The sequence below is a fragment of the Rhinatrema bivittatum genome, chromosome 7 (genome assembly GCF_901001135.1).
Source record: "Rhinatrema bivittatum chromosome 7, aRhiBiv1.1, whole genome shotgun sequence".
NCBI lineage: Eukaryota > Metazoa > Chordata > Amphibia > Gymnophiona > Rhinatrematidae > Rhinatrema > Rhinatrema bivittatum.
The window spans coordinates 155,571,834-155,587,783 of NC_042621.1; the positions used below are offsets into that span (position 1 = coordinate 155,571,834).

General features: G+C 44.8%; 1 protein-coding gene across 1 annotated transcript in view; it reads right to left on the minus strand.

Moving 5' to 3' along the window:
* The window catches only part of GHITM (growth hormone inducible transmembrane protein), an 83,041-nt gene that overhangs the window by 21,954 nt on the left and 45,137 nt on the right, over positions 1–15,950 (minus strand). The window contains exon 6 of the mRNA XM_029609449.1: positions 515–623. Coding sequence (XP_029465309.1) covers positions 515–623 — 109 coding nt within the window. The remainder of the gene's footprint in view (positions 1–514; positions 624–15,950) is intronic.

Below are 15,950 nucleotides of genomic sequence, written 5' to 3' on the forward strand. Positions count from 1 at the left end.
GAGGGGGGGGGGGGGGGGGGGGGGAAAAAACCAAAAGACACCTGAATGCTCAAATTTATTTCCAGTTACATACATAAGAACAGTGAAAACCATGATATCTTTATTAGCCAGTGATCAATTTAAATTTGTTAGGCTAATTTAATAAAAGCAAACATATCCACCGCAATACAAAAGACAAGCTATCAGTTTCTAGAAAAAATGAAAAATTTCAAGTAGCAAAGTTTCTTCTTGCCTCCCTCTATAAAGATCTGGTAATATATTTTGCCTCACCAATGTTAGGTCAATTAAAACTGGTAATATTTTGAAGCATTAATAATACAAATACTTGAAAGGTAAGAAATCCAATATGGCAAACAACCATTTTCAAGACCCCAAATTACTCCATAATCTACTCCATAACAGATAGAAAAACTGCAAAATATAAATGATGTTCTGAAAATAAGAAAAAATGCCTAGAACTTTGCTTTTGTAAGAAATACCACAACTAAAAACAAAGCAAAAAATTCCCACATACCTGCATGCAACATCCAAGCAAGATGTTTAGGAATAGGACTGCGATCATATGGTATGGACCTAACCAACATTCCAGCTCCAATCATTGCTGCAAACGTTGCACCTATAGCCTACAAGATAAGTTACCATATTATAAAGAAACAAAGAGCTCCAACAAAATCATATCGCAAAATCTACTTATATAATCACAAACAAAAGGGAAGTGAGAAATTAACAGAAAATTTATTTCATTTTTAATACCTGAAATTTTATTTATTTTTTTAAAAGGAAGAAAAAAAAAAAAAAAGACCTCAGGACAGACACAAAAAGTGTCTTAGCAAAAACTACATACTTTCAATCATTGGTTAAAAAAACCTCCCAATCAGATAAATCTTCAAGCAGTACTCCACAGTTATGATAATTCAATGTTTGCATAAAAGTTGAGGATCAAAGCAGTGTCGTGACTTAGTTTTGCTTTTGGATACAAAAAACATTTAAAAATATATATTTCACACATTATTTAAAGATCTGTCAAATTATGAGGTTTTTTCAACAGTGATTGGAAGTGTGCAATTTATACAAACACTTTTTGTATTTGTTCTGAGGTCTTTTTTTTTTTTTTTAAATGTTTAAATTTCGGATATTTTAAGCCTAACCAGCAAGAATATTGTTTATGCATAATCTAAACAAATGTTGTTCAGTATTATTTCAATATAGATAATTAGGTTTCCATTGAGAAATATATAACTTCTTCAGTACACAGATCCACCTGTTCCTTGCATTTAAAAATCGAAAAAAAGGAAGAAAGTAGAGTTGCTTACCTATAACAGGTATCTTCCCAGGACAGCAGGATATAATCCTCACATGTGGGTGATGTCAGCATATGGAGCCCTATCACGGAAAACATTTCTGTCAAAGTTTCCAAAGTTTCTAGAACTTTTGACTGGCACACTGAGCATGCCCAGTATGCCATAATCCCTGTAGCCAGAGGGGTCTCCCTTCAGTCTTGTTTTAGCAAAAGGTGCGAGAGAAAAAATAAAATAATAAAACTGATTTGAACCCAAGTCCGTGGAGTGGCGGGTGGGTTTCGTGAGGACTACATCCTGCTGTCCTGGGAGAACACCTGTTACAGGTAAGCAACTCTGCTTTCTCCCAGGACAAGCAGGATGGTAGTCCTGACATGTGGGTGATTAGCAAGCTACAGGCTGACTCATATTTAGTTGGACTAACAGCATACAACTTGTGCAACAGGCACAACAACTGGTGTACTGTTGGACAAAATGAGGCAGCCTGAAAATCACAGCAGATGGATGTGGAAGGAGTTGGGATTATACTGGAAACAAGTTCTTCAAGACTGATTGGACAAAGGCGAGTCCTGTCGTCCTTCCTTGTCCAGGCAATAATGTCCTGCAAATGTGTGAAGAGAACTCCATGTCGCAGCTTTACAAATCTCAGCAATCGGCACTGAATGATAGTGTGCTACTGAGGTTGCCATGGCTCTTACAGAGTGCGCTTTTACTCATTCCTGGAGGGGAAGGCCTGCTTTTTCATAGCAGAATTCGATACAGTCTGCTAGCCAGTTGGAGAGAGTTTGTTTGCCCACTGCAACTCCTGGTTTGTTTTTGTCAAAAGAAACAAAAAACAGAGTTGGGTGGATTTCCTATGGACTGCAGTGCGGTCTAGATAAAATGCAAGTGCACATTTACAGTCCAAGGTGTGTAAAACACTCTTACCCTGGTGAGAGTGAGGTCTTGGGAAAAAGGTGGGCAGAACTATAGACTGATTCAGGTGAAAGTCCTTCACCACCTTGGGAAGGAATTTAGGGTGAGTACAGAGGACCACTCTGTCCTCTGTACTCACTCTCGCACTCCTTCCAAGCAATTCTACCCCCCTCGCTACTTTCACCAATATCTACACTCTCACGTTTCGAACTAACCTCCCCTAAGGAGATCGAATCCCTCCTTAAGAGGAAGAAACCATCCAGCCACCCAGCAGACAACATCCCATCCAAACTTCTGCTACTTATCCCAAACACAATCTCGGGACCTCTGACCAACATCATAAACTCCTTCTTAACTCAAGGAATGTACCCAGTCTAAAAAACGCGGCCCTTAAACCCCTCCTTAAGAAACACAATTTAGACCCCAGAGAACTAGCTAATTTCCACCCCATCTCTAATCTACCATTCTTAGCCAAATTTACAGAGAATTTGGTAAACACCCAGCTTTCAGATTATCTAGAACACCACAATATCCTATATCCATCCCAATATGGCTTCCGCAAATCACGCAACACGGAAACCCTTCTCATCTCTCTAACAGACCACATTATCATGGGATTAGACAAAGGCCATTCCTTTCTTCTAATCCTCCTAGACATCTCGGCGGCTTTCGACACAGTCAACCACTCCATCCTCCTGAACTGCCTATCAGACATAGGCATATCCGGATCAGTCCACAGATGGTTCAAGTCTTTCCTTGAACCATCAAAGTCAAAATTAACTTTCCTTGAAGCTTCAAATTAACTTTCCTTGAAGCTTCAAAGTCAAAATTAACAATAAAGAATCACCTTCGACAAATTCTTCTCTTGGTGTACCTCAAGGATCTTCCCTATCACCCACCCTTTACAACATCTACCTCCTCCCCCTTTGCCAACTGTTAACAAGTCTCAATCCAATTCACTACATTTATGCAGACGATGTGCAGATTCTGATTCCCATAACAGAATCCATCGCTAAATCACTCATGCTCTGGAATAACTGCCTAAAATCTATCACCAGCCTTCTCAACAGTTTAAACCTGGTCCTTAATGCCTCAAAGACCGAACTCTTCCTCATCTCTTCTAACCAAGACAACCCCCTCCCACAGACCCACCACAACACCCATCTCACCCATTCTCATGTAAGAGATCTCGGGGTAATTCTCGATAACCGCCTTAACCTAAAGAATATGATCAACACCACAACCAAAGATTGCTTTTACAGACTCCAGGTTCTAAAAAGACTCAAACCTCTATTATATTTCCACGACTTCAGGACAGTTCTACAAGCCTTGCTATTTGCCAAAATAGACTACTGCAGCACTCTCCTCATAGGCCTCCCCAGCTCAACTACCAAGCCGCAACAGATGATACAGAACGCCGCGGCCAGAATTTTGACCAACACCAAGCGTGGAGAAAATATTACTCCCATCCTCCGAAACCTACACTGGTTACCAGTTAACTACAGAGTTTTATACAAATCAATCACCTTAATACATAAATCCATCCATAATCACCTTCAACTCGACCTCGAAATCCCACTCAAACTTCATACTTCAAACAGACCGATTAGAGAAGTCTACAAAGGTTCTCTACAAGCCCCTCCTACCAAAGCCACGCGCCTCACTTCGACCAAAGACCGAGCCTTCTCGACAGCAGGCCCAGCCATTTGGAACAACATCCCCTCAGAACTCAGGCTGGAACCTTGCCTCCTTACATTCAAGAAAAAACTCAAGACTTGGCTGTTCCGCCAAGCCTTCCCAGATCCCTCGGATACACATTAGATGATTACCCTTTTTCAAGATCAATGGAACTTGTCCTTCCCTAAGTTCTTTACAAGCTCTAGTACTTTCATCTAACTACTTAATAAGCACTAGCCCTGTTTCCGCGATGGTATTATGTTCTTAGTTTACTGCCCTCTTAGGCCTTTCTTTCCAGCTGCTTATGCGTCCAAATTCACCACCCCTGTTGAATGTAACTTTGATTCTTCCGTTCATATAAAAAAAAGTTGTTTGTTACAGTTTCCCTATTCGATGTAAACCGATCTGATATGGTATTTAACCATGAAGGTCGGTATAGAAAAATGCTAAATAAATAAATAAAATGTAGGAACCTTGTATAGGGTGAGTATGTGACAAGTGCTTGTAACTCACTAACTCTTTGAGCAGATATAATAGCTACTAGGAAAAGAACTTTCCATGTAAGAAACTTACTATTACAGGAATGCAAAGGCTCAAACGGGGAGCGCATGAGCCTTGTAAGTACTACGTTTAGGTCCCATTCTGTAACTGGTAGCCGTAGAGGGGGCTTAAGTTGTAACAGGCCCCCCATAAACAGATTTACTAGTGGTTGCGCTGATATTGGGGAATTCTCTACTCCCTTGTGGTACGCTGAGATAGCACTAAGGTGTACTCGTACCGAGGAAGTCTGGAGACCAGAGTCTGAAAGATGCCAGAGAATCTAACAGAGATGGAGTGGGGCAGGAAAAGGGGTCAATACCTTTTTGCATGTACCATGTGGTAAATCAATTCCACTTAGAACGATAGGATTTTCATGTGGAAGGGTTTTGTGAAGCCACAAGCAGTTGAGAGACATCAGTTGAAAGGTTGAGCGGTTGTAGGATCAAGCTTTCAACATCCAGGCTGTGAGGGCTAGGGTTTGAAGGTTCGGATGGTGCAACATGCTTTGGTTCTGAGTTATGAGATTGGGCGCTGTGCTCAGGCGAATGGGTTCTCGGATCGAGAAGCATGGGAAACCATACTTGTCGAGGCCAATACAGGGTTATGAGTATCACTGACCCTTTGTCCTGCTGTAGTTTCATGACAGTTTTGGCTATTAGTGGTATCAGAGGATATGCATATTGGAGAGGCCTGTGTTCCAGGGGCAAGCAAAGGCGTCCATGGCTAATTTGTTTTGCTACTTGTGTAGGGAGCAGAATCTGTCCACTTTGTGATTCAGTTCGGATGCAAAGAGATCTATTGTTGGTTGACCCCAGCATTGGAAGATTTTGTTCATTACCACAGGATCCAGTGAACACTCGTGGGGTTGAAATTGTTGGCTGAGGTGATCTGCTACTACATTCTGTATGCCTGCCAGATAAGTGGCCAGAAGATGCATGGAGTGTGCAAGGGCCCGAGCCCAGGCCCAGATCTGTGCAGCTTCTTGGCAGAGGAGATAAGAGCATGTGCCTCCCTGTTTGTTCAAGTACCACATGCAACCGTGTTGTCTGTTTGTATGAGAACAGTCTTGAGTGAGAGGCAGTCCTTGAACGCAAATAGAGCATAACGTATGGCTCGAAGTTCTAGGAAGTTGATTTGAAACTTTGCTTCGAGTTGTGTCCAAGTCCCTTGAGTTTGAAGGTTGTTCACATGAGCTTCCCAACCCAAGTTGGATGCGTCTGTGGTTAAAGTCACTTGAGGGATTGGTTGCTGGAAGGGTAAACCTGTCAGCAAATTGGCATTGTTTGTTCACCAGAAAAGTGAGACGCAGCTAGTTGGTTACTTGGATCTGGGAGGAAAGAGGTTGAGTGGCTTGTAGCCATTGAGATTTCAAAGTCCATTGAGTTATTCTCATGGCTAGGAGTGATGTGGACCGTGGAAGCCATATGGCCCAGCAACGTGAGGAATTGATGGGCTGAGGTTGTTTTCTTTGTGCGCAGAGATGCAGCTAGCTTGGAGAATGTGTCTACGCGGTCGTTGGGCAGAAAGGCCTTTGCGACTGTAGTGTCCAAATCTGCTCCGATGAAGGTAAGGAGATGAGATGGATTCAGGTGGGATTTTTGGTAATTGATGAGAAAACCCAACGAGTGTAGCAGATTGATAGTGAACTTGAGAGCAGAAAGAGCTCCTTGCTTGGATTGGCTCTTGATTAGCCAGTAGTCCAGGTAAAGAAGAGAAAGTTTGCTTACCATAAACGGTGTTTTCCGTAGATAGCAATTGAATTAGACATGCTGTATGGGTACGTCCTCCGTGCCACTAGGTGGCAGAGCTCTAAGACTAGCAAAGTCTTTTAGCTAGGTGCTCCCTCCCTCCTGTATCCTGACAGGAATTACCTCAGGCTCCTCAGTCAGTATCAAAGCAATGTAGGTATGCTAGAACTGTCCGGGGAGGCGGGCGGGTCAGCATGGCTAATTCATCTGCTATCTACAGAAAACACCGCTTATGGTAAGCAAATTTGCTCTTTTCACGTAGATAAGCAGCTGAATTAGCCATGCTGTATGGGAGTCCCCAGCTGACGTATTGAGCAGATAGTGTGATATTCCTTTATTTATTGAACTTTTTTTTTTTTTGCTCAATACAATAATAGTGGAGGACAGTTCCTAAGAAGGCTGTATTTGTTTGGAATTTTGTGCACTTCTGTAGGATAGTCTGTCCCAAAAGGGAATCATCCGCCATCTGTTTGCGTAAACAGTGGTGGGATGCTAAAAATATGTAGCAATGACCATGTCGTCGGTGCATCGATGTCTATGAGAGGTACTTGATGGAGGAAGGCAATAGAGGTTGCCATTGCTCGCACGTGATGTGCACTTAGGGTTGCAAATAGCGGGTGTGACTTTGTATTATAGCTGAACCGCATATAGTTGGATATCCCGGAGGATAGAGTTCTTTTGTCACTGAACACAGGTGTGAAGGTCGATTGGGTGACAGAGTGCGCTTTCTGTAGTATGCTAGCGCACGGTTGCAATCCAAGGTGCGTGACTTTTCCTCATTGGCATTTGCACGAGGACTTAGATGAAAGGTGGTAAGGTGACAGTCTGGTAAATGTGGAAAAACTGGAAATAAGCGCTGGCAGAAAACCCTGGTGAGTGCGCAAGGTCACCTTGTCGTGGCGAAATTGAAGATAAGGAGAGTAGTGAACCAATGCTTGGAACTCACTGTTCTCCTTACAGAACTTAAAGCAAAAACACAAAAAGCACCTTCCATGAGAGGTAGCGAAGGTGACAAGTATCCAAAAGGTGAAAGCATCAGCTGATCGAGAAGTACATTAATGTCTCATGGCACCGGTGGCTTATGCAAAGGTGAATCTGGATACTAAGGAAGGACATGAAATAGGCTCTCCGTTTAGATGAATGTGAAAAGCTGTTGTAGCGCTTAAATGAATTTGTAGCAAGGACGCAGCAAGGCCCTTGCTGTAAGCAAATGGAGATAGGAGAGAAGGCGTTCAGGCGGTAAAGATAATGGGTCGAGACCCATGGATGTAAACCAGGAAGTGTAGTGGAACTATTTTGTTTGGAAATTAAGTCTCGTTGACAGCGTCTTTGATGACAATTATACTTCTTGAAGGGCAGAAGAAATGTGTAAGCGCTAGAAAGCAATTCCACCAAATTCCACACTGTGAGATGCAGGGAGGAGTGAAGAGGAGGTAGCAGTGCTCTCCCATCCTGGGTAAGAAGGTGTGGGCTGGCGGCCTGGGGAATTGGGTTGTGGATTAATAGGTGTAGTAGGTAACTATTCCATGGTTGTCTTGGTCTCATGATTCTGTAGGGTTCTGTTCCTGGAGGGATTTCTCCTTCCTCCAGGGAGTCTTGATCCTCAGAGGTGTCCGTGTCCCCAAAGCTGGGGCTTTTGGATGGGCGAGGAACTTCTCTGGGTTTAGAGGGTCCCGGGATGTCAGGGTCCTCTGGCGGAGGCTGTGTCTGTGTCATCGTAGGCACTGGTTGCATGTGGACGAAGGTATGTAGGCCTTTGAAGAATTCTACCCAGGAAAAAGATGCTGGGTCTAAATTGAGAGGCACTGCGTCACCGGGAAGCCCCGTTTGAAGGAGGCTCCCGCTGGGAGTAGCGAGGTCCAGTGTACTGTCGGTGGAACTGGATCCCCGTATTGGCTGGGGAAGGCCTTGAGCTGGATCACCCCTAGCCTCCTCGCACTGTATAACAAGGCAGCGGCTTCTTTGTGCTGCGCCGCTCTAATGTGGCTTGCTGGGCAGAGGCCCTGGGCCTTAAGCTTCTTGTCCGGTGATGCCATGGTTTGTGTGCGCCGAAGGGAACTCCTGTTTGTGCATTCAAGCATATGCTGGGAGGCTGAGATATGCGCTCTGAGTACGCCGAAGTTGAGCATGTAGGTCCGGATGCGCGCAGAGAGAGATGCGCTCGTAGTTCTACGCACAGGGTTTTTACTTATACGCCCGGCACAGTTGGGCGCGTGGCTGTGCGCCCGGGGCCTTTGCGCGCGTCACTGAACTTATGCACACGCCCGTGTGCACACAGGTTATTTTGTGGCACAGCTCACCTCTGTGCGCACAGAACAAATCAGCGGACAGGGCGGCAACAAATGGAAATGGTGACAATGACCACGCGGGCAATATGGCGACCACCTCTGAGGGTCTCCACGTGGGAGGGCCTTCGTATCGAACCGGGGTCTAGCCCTGAAAGGGCTGATCAACCCGGTAGTACTTACGCCGGCTGGCTACCTGTTCGGCTATTCGAGCTTCGGAGACTTTTAAGAAGTTTTCTACCTTACCTTATCTCAGAGTTTCCCAGTCTCGTTCCGGGCGGTCTCCGGCTGCGGGGGGAGAGGGAAAATACCTCCACCGCCATGCTCTAATTTGCATCCACTGCCTCTCAGCCGCACCACATGTCGGGGGCTAAGTCCATGCCGGGAACCGACTGCCGGACAGAGGCCTACCTCTGAGGGATCGCGGAAATCACCTCAGGAATCTCGACTGGGGGACGGACCCGTAGGTATCACTGCAGGAGAGCGGGGCTTGCCTGTACAGATAAGTTTTCTTCTTCATTTTGGATTTCTTTGGTTAGAATATTCTAATGCTGTGCAATCATGTATTGAGTCCCGAACTGCTATGGAGACGGAAAATACTGAAGAGCACGGCATCTCGCAGGGGTATATGTACTAGGGCTGATGTCAGATTGAAATCTAATCCGTCTCTAACTACAATCAGGAGCACACAATACCCATTGGTCCTGAGTCCATCTGCTACATGCTAGGAAAAAGTGGCTTGTAGAGAGATGGATCCCTTGTGGACCCATTCCAGAATCTGAACTGCCTCGTAGCAGAGGTTCCATGAACCGGACTTTTCTTTCTGGTGTATAGAGAACATCGTCATTTAGTTATCCGTGTGAACCATGACTATCTTCCCTTGTAGGGTGTGCTTACCTCGAAGGGCACGTTAACCTTCTAAAGGTTAATGTGTAGTGTATATTCGAACGAAGTTCATGGACCTTGTTGTTGCAATTTGCTCAAATGAGCTGCCCATTCCTTGGAGGATGCATCTGTGGTGAGTTTCACCTGATGTCGAAAGGGTCGGAGAGGCGAGCCTGTCGATAGTGTGCAACGGGAGTAGCCACCATTGTAGGTCCACGTCTATGTTGCTGGTCAAGGAATAGGTGTGGACAATGGATGAAGAAAAATGAGTTCATTAGTGTTTGAGACCCCATTGTAGGCAGCGCATATGTAGAACTACGTAATGGCTACCACCATGTGTCCTAGAACAGGTAGGCTACCACCATGTGTCCTAGAACAGGTAGGACTTGGCGAGCTGGTATTGTGACACAGAGATGTAAACAGTATGGAGAGAGTGACAGCTCTCGGGTGAGGTAGGAAAGCCCTGTCTTGGATCGTGGCGATGTAGGCTCCTATGAACTGCAAAAGTTTGAATGGTTCCAGCTTCGAGTTTTCGAAGGTGATTAGTAGTTCCAGATTGTCTACGCAAGAAATTGTGCGAAGAAGACTGTGTCATAGTTGTGTTGGATTGGAGGCTAGAAGGAGCCATCGTCGACATAGGAAATATTTGTACCCCTTGTCAACGAAAGGTGTGCCTTTGCTATTGGCCTGCATTTGTTGAAAACCACTGGGGCAGAAGAAAGGTTGAACGGAAGACCTTGTATTGGAAGTGACGGTTGTCCGCCCGGAAAACAGAGGGAAACACTAGGAACTAGGGTGCATGGATATGCGAGCGTATGCCACTTTTTTTTTTTTTTAGTCCAGTGCAAGCCTCGGGAATGAAGAAATGGAAGAATGGACTTGAGAGCAGTCATTTCGAAAAAAATTATTATTATTTTTTTTTTTTTTTGAGTATCTGCAGTTCTTGCAGGATATGCCCTTGTTAGATGACAAGCGTAGTCTTTAGATGACTATGGAGTCAATGTAATGCGATTTCAGGCTGGAAGACAAGTGGGCAATCTTCATCCCAGATGTGATCATGGCGGTCTTATGATTGGTAAAAAAAAATAAATAAATAAAGCCCGACTGGGTTATTTTTTTTTTTTTTAATAATATAAAAAAAAGGAGATACGGGAGTCCGACGAGGAGAGAGAGAGAGGGGGACTTTCGAGTGAGCCCAGGACTGGAGTGCTAATCCACTGCGAATTGGAGGAGAGAGACCCCGGAACAGCTGTGAAACTCCGGTGGAGGCGGCACCCCAGTGACGTCATCAGGCGGCGCCTGCCGATAAATTGAACGGCAGACGCTGAGAGCACCGGAGTCCGACGAGGAGAGAGAGAGAGGGGGACTTTCGAGTGAGCCCAGGACTGGAGTGCTAATCCACTGCGAATTGGAGGAGAGAGACCCCAGAACAGCTGTGAAACTCCGGTGGAGGCGGCACCCCAGTGACGTCATCAGGCGGCGCCTGCCGATAAATTGAACGGCAGACGCTGAGAGCACCGGAGTCCGACGAGGAGAGAGAGAGAGGGGGACTTTCGAGTGAGCCCAGGACTGGAGTGCTAATCCACTGCGAATTGGAGGAGAGAGACCCCGGAACAGCTGTGAAACTCCGGTGGAGGCGGCACCCCAGTGACGTCATCAGGCGGCGCCTGCCGATAAATTGAACGGCAGACGCTGAGAGCACCGGAGTCCGACGAGGAGAGAGAGAGAGGGGGACTTTCGAGTGCGCCCAGGACTGGAGTGCTAATCCACTGCGAATTGGAGGAGAGAGACCCCGGAACAGCTGTGAAACTCCGGTGGAGGCGGCACCCCAGTGACGTCATCAGGCGGCGCCTGCCGATAAATTGAACGGCAGACGCTGAGAGCACCGGAGTCCGACGAGGAGAGAGAGAGAGGGGGACTTTCGAGTGAGCCCAGGACTGGAGTGCTAATCCACTGCGAATTGGAGGAGAGAGACCCCGGAACAGCTGTGAAACTCCGGTGGAGGCGGCACCCCAGTGACGTCATCAGGCGGCGCCTGCCGATAAATTGAACGGCAGACGGCGCTCTGCCGCCGTCGGCGCGCAGCCGGCGAAGGCTGTGAAGTTGGCTAGACTCACTGATCCCACAATCTCTTGATCCTTTCAATTGATAGATTAATGTGAGTAATGAAAATCCTCTCATGGTTTGTTTTTTGTAAAAATTTTTGTGATTAGAATGCCCCATACAAAAAGAAAAGGTAAGGTCAGACAGGATGCCTCGACCCCTGTAAGACCCACCCTAGTACAAACAACCATGCCAGGTTATTTTTCATCAACAGAATTAAATTCCCTGGAGGGTCCCATTAGGGGTGGAGATGGAGAGCAAGCCACTCCCCCCTCGGGAGAAGTTAGTCTAAGTCCCAGGGCACCGATAACACCTATTCCACCTCAGTTTATTGCATCTACTGATGATCTAGGTTTGGAATCCCGACGGATTGCGTCTGGGGTTCTAAGCCTGACTGAGGGAGATCATGGAGAAGGTTTAGCAATAAAGAAAAGTGAAGGAGCTTTAACTCCTTCCCTATTCGAGGTGGAAATTAGGGAAGAGGATACCTCTTCCAGAGGAGCAGAGTCTGCTCCCTATATGGGGAACCAAGGTAACCAAGAACTCCCTTCATTTCAAATATCAGAATCTGTGCCTGTAATATTATCAGGAAACCCACAAAAAGTGACTATAGATATGGTTTGGCAAGCTATAATGGCATTACAAACAAATATTTTAAATATGAACAGTAATATTAAGGATATGCAAAAGGCTTTGTTTAACCTGAATCCAATAGTTACAGGCCATGAGGGGACCTTAGCAAAAGTTGAGGAAGAAATGAAACAAATTAAATCAGTACAGTCATCTATTATACAGGGAGAAATAAATTTATCTAAGAAAATGGAAAATATGGAGAATATTATTAGATATACAAATTTAAGAATTATTAATTTCCCGAAATGTAAGCTAATATCTCCAAAAGAGCAATTAAGAAATTATTTCTTAGAGGTATTATTATTATCACCTGAAAATCTACCATCTATATCGAATGCTTATTTTATCAGCTGGAAAAATGAGGTAACATCAAATCAGGGAGTGCTGGACACGACCCTGAATGTGACAGAACTTATAGAAACTTCTCTGAGTTCCCAAGTAGAAAAAAGGGGTACTCTTATTGTGAAATTTAATCTTTCATCAGAAAGAGATAAAATTTTGAAATTATTTTTGGTTAAAAGAACCTCTTTATACTTGGGCCAGAGAATATGGATATACCCAGACTTAGCTAAGGAAACCCAATTGAGAAGAAAAAAGTTTTTGTTGCTAGCAAATCAAGCTAGAACATTTGGTATTCAGATTGTAGTCAGGTTTCCTTGCAAATGTGTCATGAATGTAGAAGGCAACAGATATGTATATTTTGAACCAGAACATCTAGAGAGATTCTTGGAGACCCGAGGTAACCCAAGGGAAGAACCTGCTGCTTCTTAATTACAATCGGTTTAATAATAAAAGTTCTGTATACTCTCATCTTTATGGTAAATATTACATAGGTTACTTGCTCATGTATCGGACTCCCATTTTGTTTAGTAACGTAGGAAAGGATATGTATTGTTTTGTAAATTATTATATGGGAATAATCTGTAGAAATCCATTTTCTGACTTTCTGATAATTATGTTAAAATGGACATATGTATTTTGAAATTGAAAATAAATAAAAAAAAAAAAAAAAAAAAGGAGATACTCTGCTCTCCAAATATTAACTACACATGAAGGTAGAGAGCAGAAAATATTAAACAGTCCAACACTTATGAATTGTAAATCAAAAAATTCTTTGTTTAATCAATACTCTTTTCAAGCGGCAACTTATACATCTGGCACAGTTGGGAGAGTGGCTGTGCGCCCGGCGCGCACATAAATCGGACAGGGCGGCGGGTTGTAGTTAATTAAATTTAAAGGGTTGGGATGGGGACAAAAAAAAAACATTGGTTGTAGTTAGTTGTTTTTGTTTTTTTATATTCGCTCCATAAGAGGCACAGACATTTTACCCCCATTTTGGGGGGAATAAAAGTGAGTCTTATGGAGTGAAAAATACAGTATGTTGGGGATTCACCGGTTGTTGCAGCTGGCGAGGCATCGTAGCACGCTGACGTGATGCCCGTTGTTGATTAGTGTGTTGTCTCGATGGTTGGCAAGACAGAGGCTTATGACCGGAATGAGGCTTAAGTTGTTTTTTTTTTGATCCTCGGCAGTGGCAGAGGTTGAAAATTTACGTCGTGATATAGATGGACGTTGATGAGATGTTAATGAAAAAAAAAAAAAAAGGCTGCTGTTTTCTGATTCTTAAGGCGTGTGAACGGATGTTGGAAGAAAGGTTCTAGACTACATGGTAAAGCTTTCCATATGTTAGGAACATAGTCTCTTATGGCGGGAGAACGCAACCATGTAAGACGTCTGGTTATCTAGACAGTTGCTGAAATCTAGAAGAGACAGCAAACCCTTTGGAAATGGATTTCAGGAAGCGCCTTCATCCTTCTTCGAGGGAATGGTATGAAGGAAGAAAGTGGCGTCTGCCGAGGCTTGTTTGAGATGTGGTTTTAGAGCCCATAGATTATGGAAAGATATGCACGATGTAAACTGATGATTTGAATGCAGGCCTTAAGCATTTCAGACAAAATGGTCTATGCTTCCCCCTTTTTTTGGGGAAAGTCCTCCAGTGACTTATCTTCAGTCGGCGGTGTGGTGGAATGGATCTTGGATTTACGAGCAGTTTACATTGCCGACTCAACCACCACGGAGCAATGGGAAACGTTAGTATGGAAAAGAGAATCTTTCACTGTACTTCAATTCAATGCTAGGAAATGTTTGACAAAAACAACGGAGTATCATAGGACCTTTACGTTAAGGTCGTCAACTGGGTTTTGTATTAGGGCTACCGGTTCAGTAGGTACAGAAACAAAGCCCTTGATTACCCAGTATTCCGCTGACATGAAAACTGGAATCGATCTAGGGTCTGATTAGTAGGTGACTGAGGTACACGGACTGCTTCGTTGGTAGAACGTAGTTAAGGATGGAACGGGCTCCAGTAAGTGAGACTCCGTTCCTTTTTTTTTTTTACCAATTCCCATTTGCAGCTCTAACGGGGATTAGGCGTGCGTTTCTCCTTTTTATGACCTCGTGTGTAGCTGCAACGTAATTAGACTCGTGGGTGTTGTGCATTCATGAATGTTTCTGCAGGGTTTTTTTTGTGCAAGGTGGCGTACGCCATGGTTGTATCAGGCGGTTGGGTGTGCATGCCTCAGCACCTTCGTAGATGTTTTTGCACATCCTGCGCCGCTGCCCGCACAGATGCTGTGGCGCACATGTGTAAACATGCCAAGGAAGTAACGTGGATGGTTGTGGCCATATGGTCCAATAGCCTCAACATGTGCCAGGCAGACACCTGCTGTCTTTGTTGAATGTCTGCTGCAATAGTCATCTCAGCAATGGACTTCTGGTGGAGCAAAAAGGCCTTGGCCTGAGCTGTGTCTAGCAGGGCTCCTATGAAGGCCAATCAAGATGACTGGCTGAGATGGGAGTTTGGGTAGTTGAGGATGAACGCTAGGGACTCCAACATATGAATGGTCAAGCACAAGGATCTGATGGCTCCTGGCAGATATGCTCTTGACCAGCCAATTGTCCAAATACTATCAGTCTACAAAGATGTGCCGCCACCACAGCCAGCTATTTTGTAAAGACCTGTGGGATGCACAATAGCCCAAATGGCAACACTTGGTACTGGAAATGCTGTGTTCCCACTACAAACTAGAGATAATTCATGTGACTGAAGAAGATCTCGATATGAGAATGTGTCCTTTAGGCAAAGGGAGCAGTTCCCTCTTGCACAAAAGGAGGTTCAAAGTGCCCTGAAATTTATTTTTTTTTTAGAAATGTGTTCAAGGCCCTTAGGTCTCTGATGGGACAGAGTCTTCCTGTTCCTCTTTGGAATCAGAAAGTACCTGGAGTAGAATCCCTGCCCTCTTTGCCCTGGTAGTACGAGCTCGACCTCGCTGGCCGTTATGAGGGAGGAGAGCTCTGCTTATAGTACCTCCTGATGCGCTATCGGCCCCCAGTATGGGCATGCAGGGAAATTTGATGGGACACCCAATAGATTCAATTGGTACCCTTGGCAGATGATGGACAGAACCCACTGGTTCAAGATTACACTGGGCCACTGGTTCGCAAAGAACCATAGCCTGACCCCGACCGGAGGATCCATCATCCCGGGTACAGGCAACTGGCTTACTCTCCCTATGGCCGAGTCAAAATCCCATCCCTGGAGTTGACTGAGGCACTGGCTGGGGTTTGGGGGCTCTCTGCTGCCTGGGACAGCCACAGAAGCCCTGATGGTGTTGACAGGAGTAAGGAGGCAGATATAGTATTTTGTCTAGTGAAAGAAAGACTTCCTTGACCCCGATCTCAATGGCCTCCTAAATGAGGAGGATGGGTCTGGAGTACTAGTGGAGAATTATTGGAGGGTCTCATGGTGGTCTCGAAGTTGGGCCACAACATCCCTCAGAGAATCTCTTAAGAGATTCTCTCCAGTA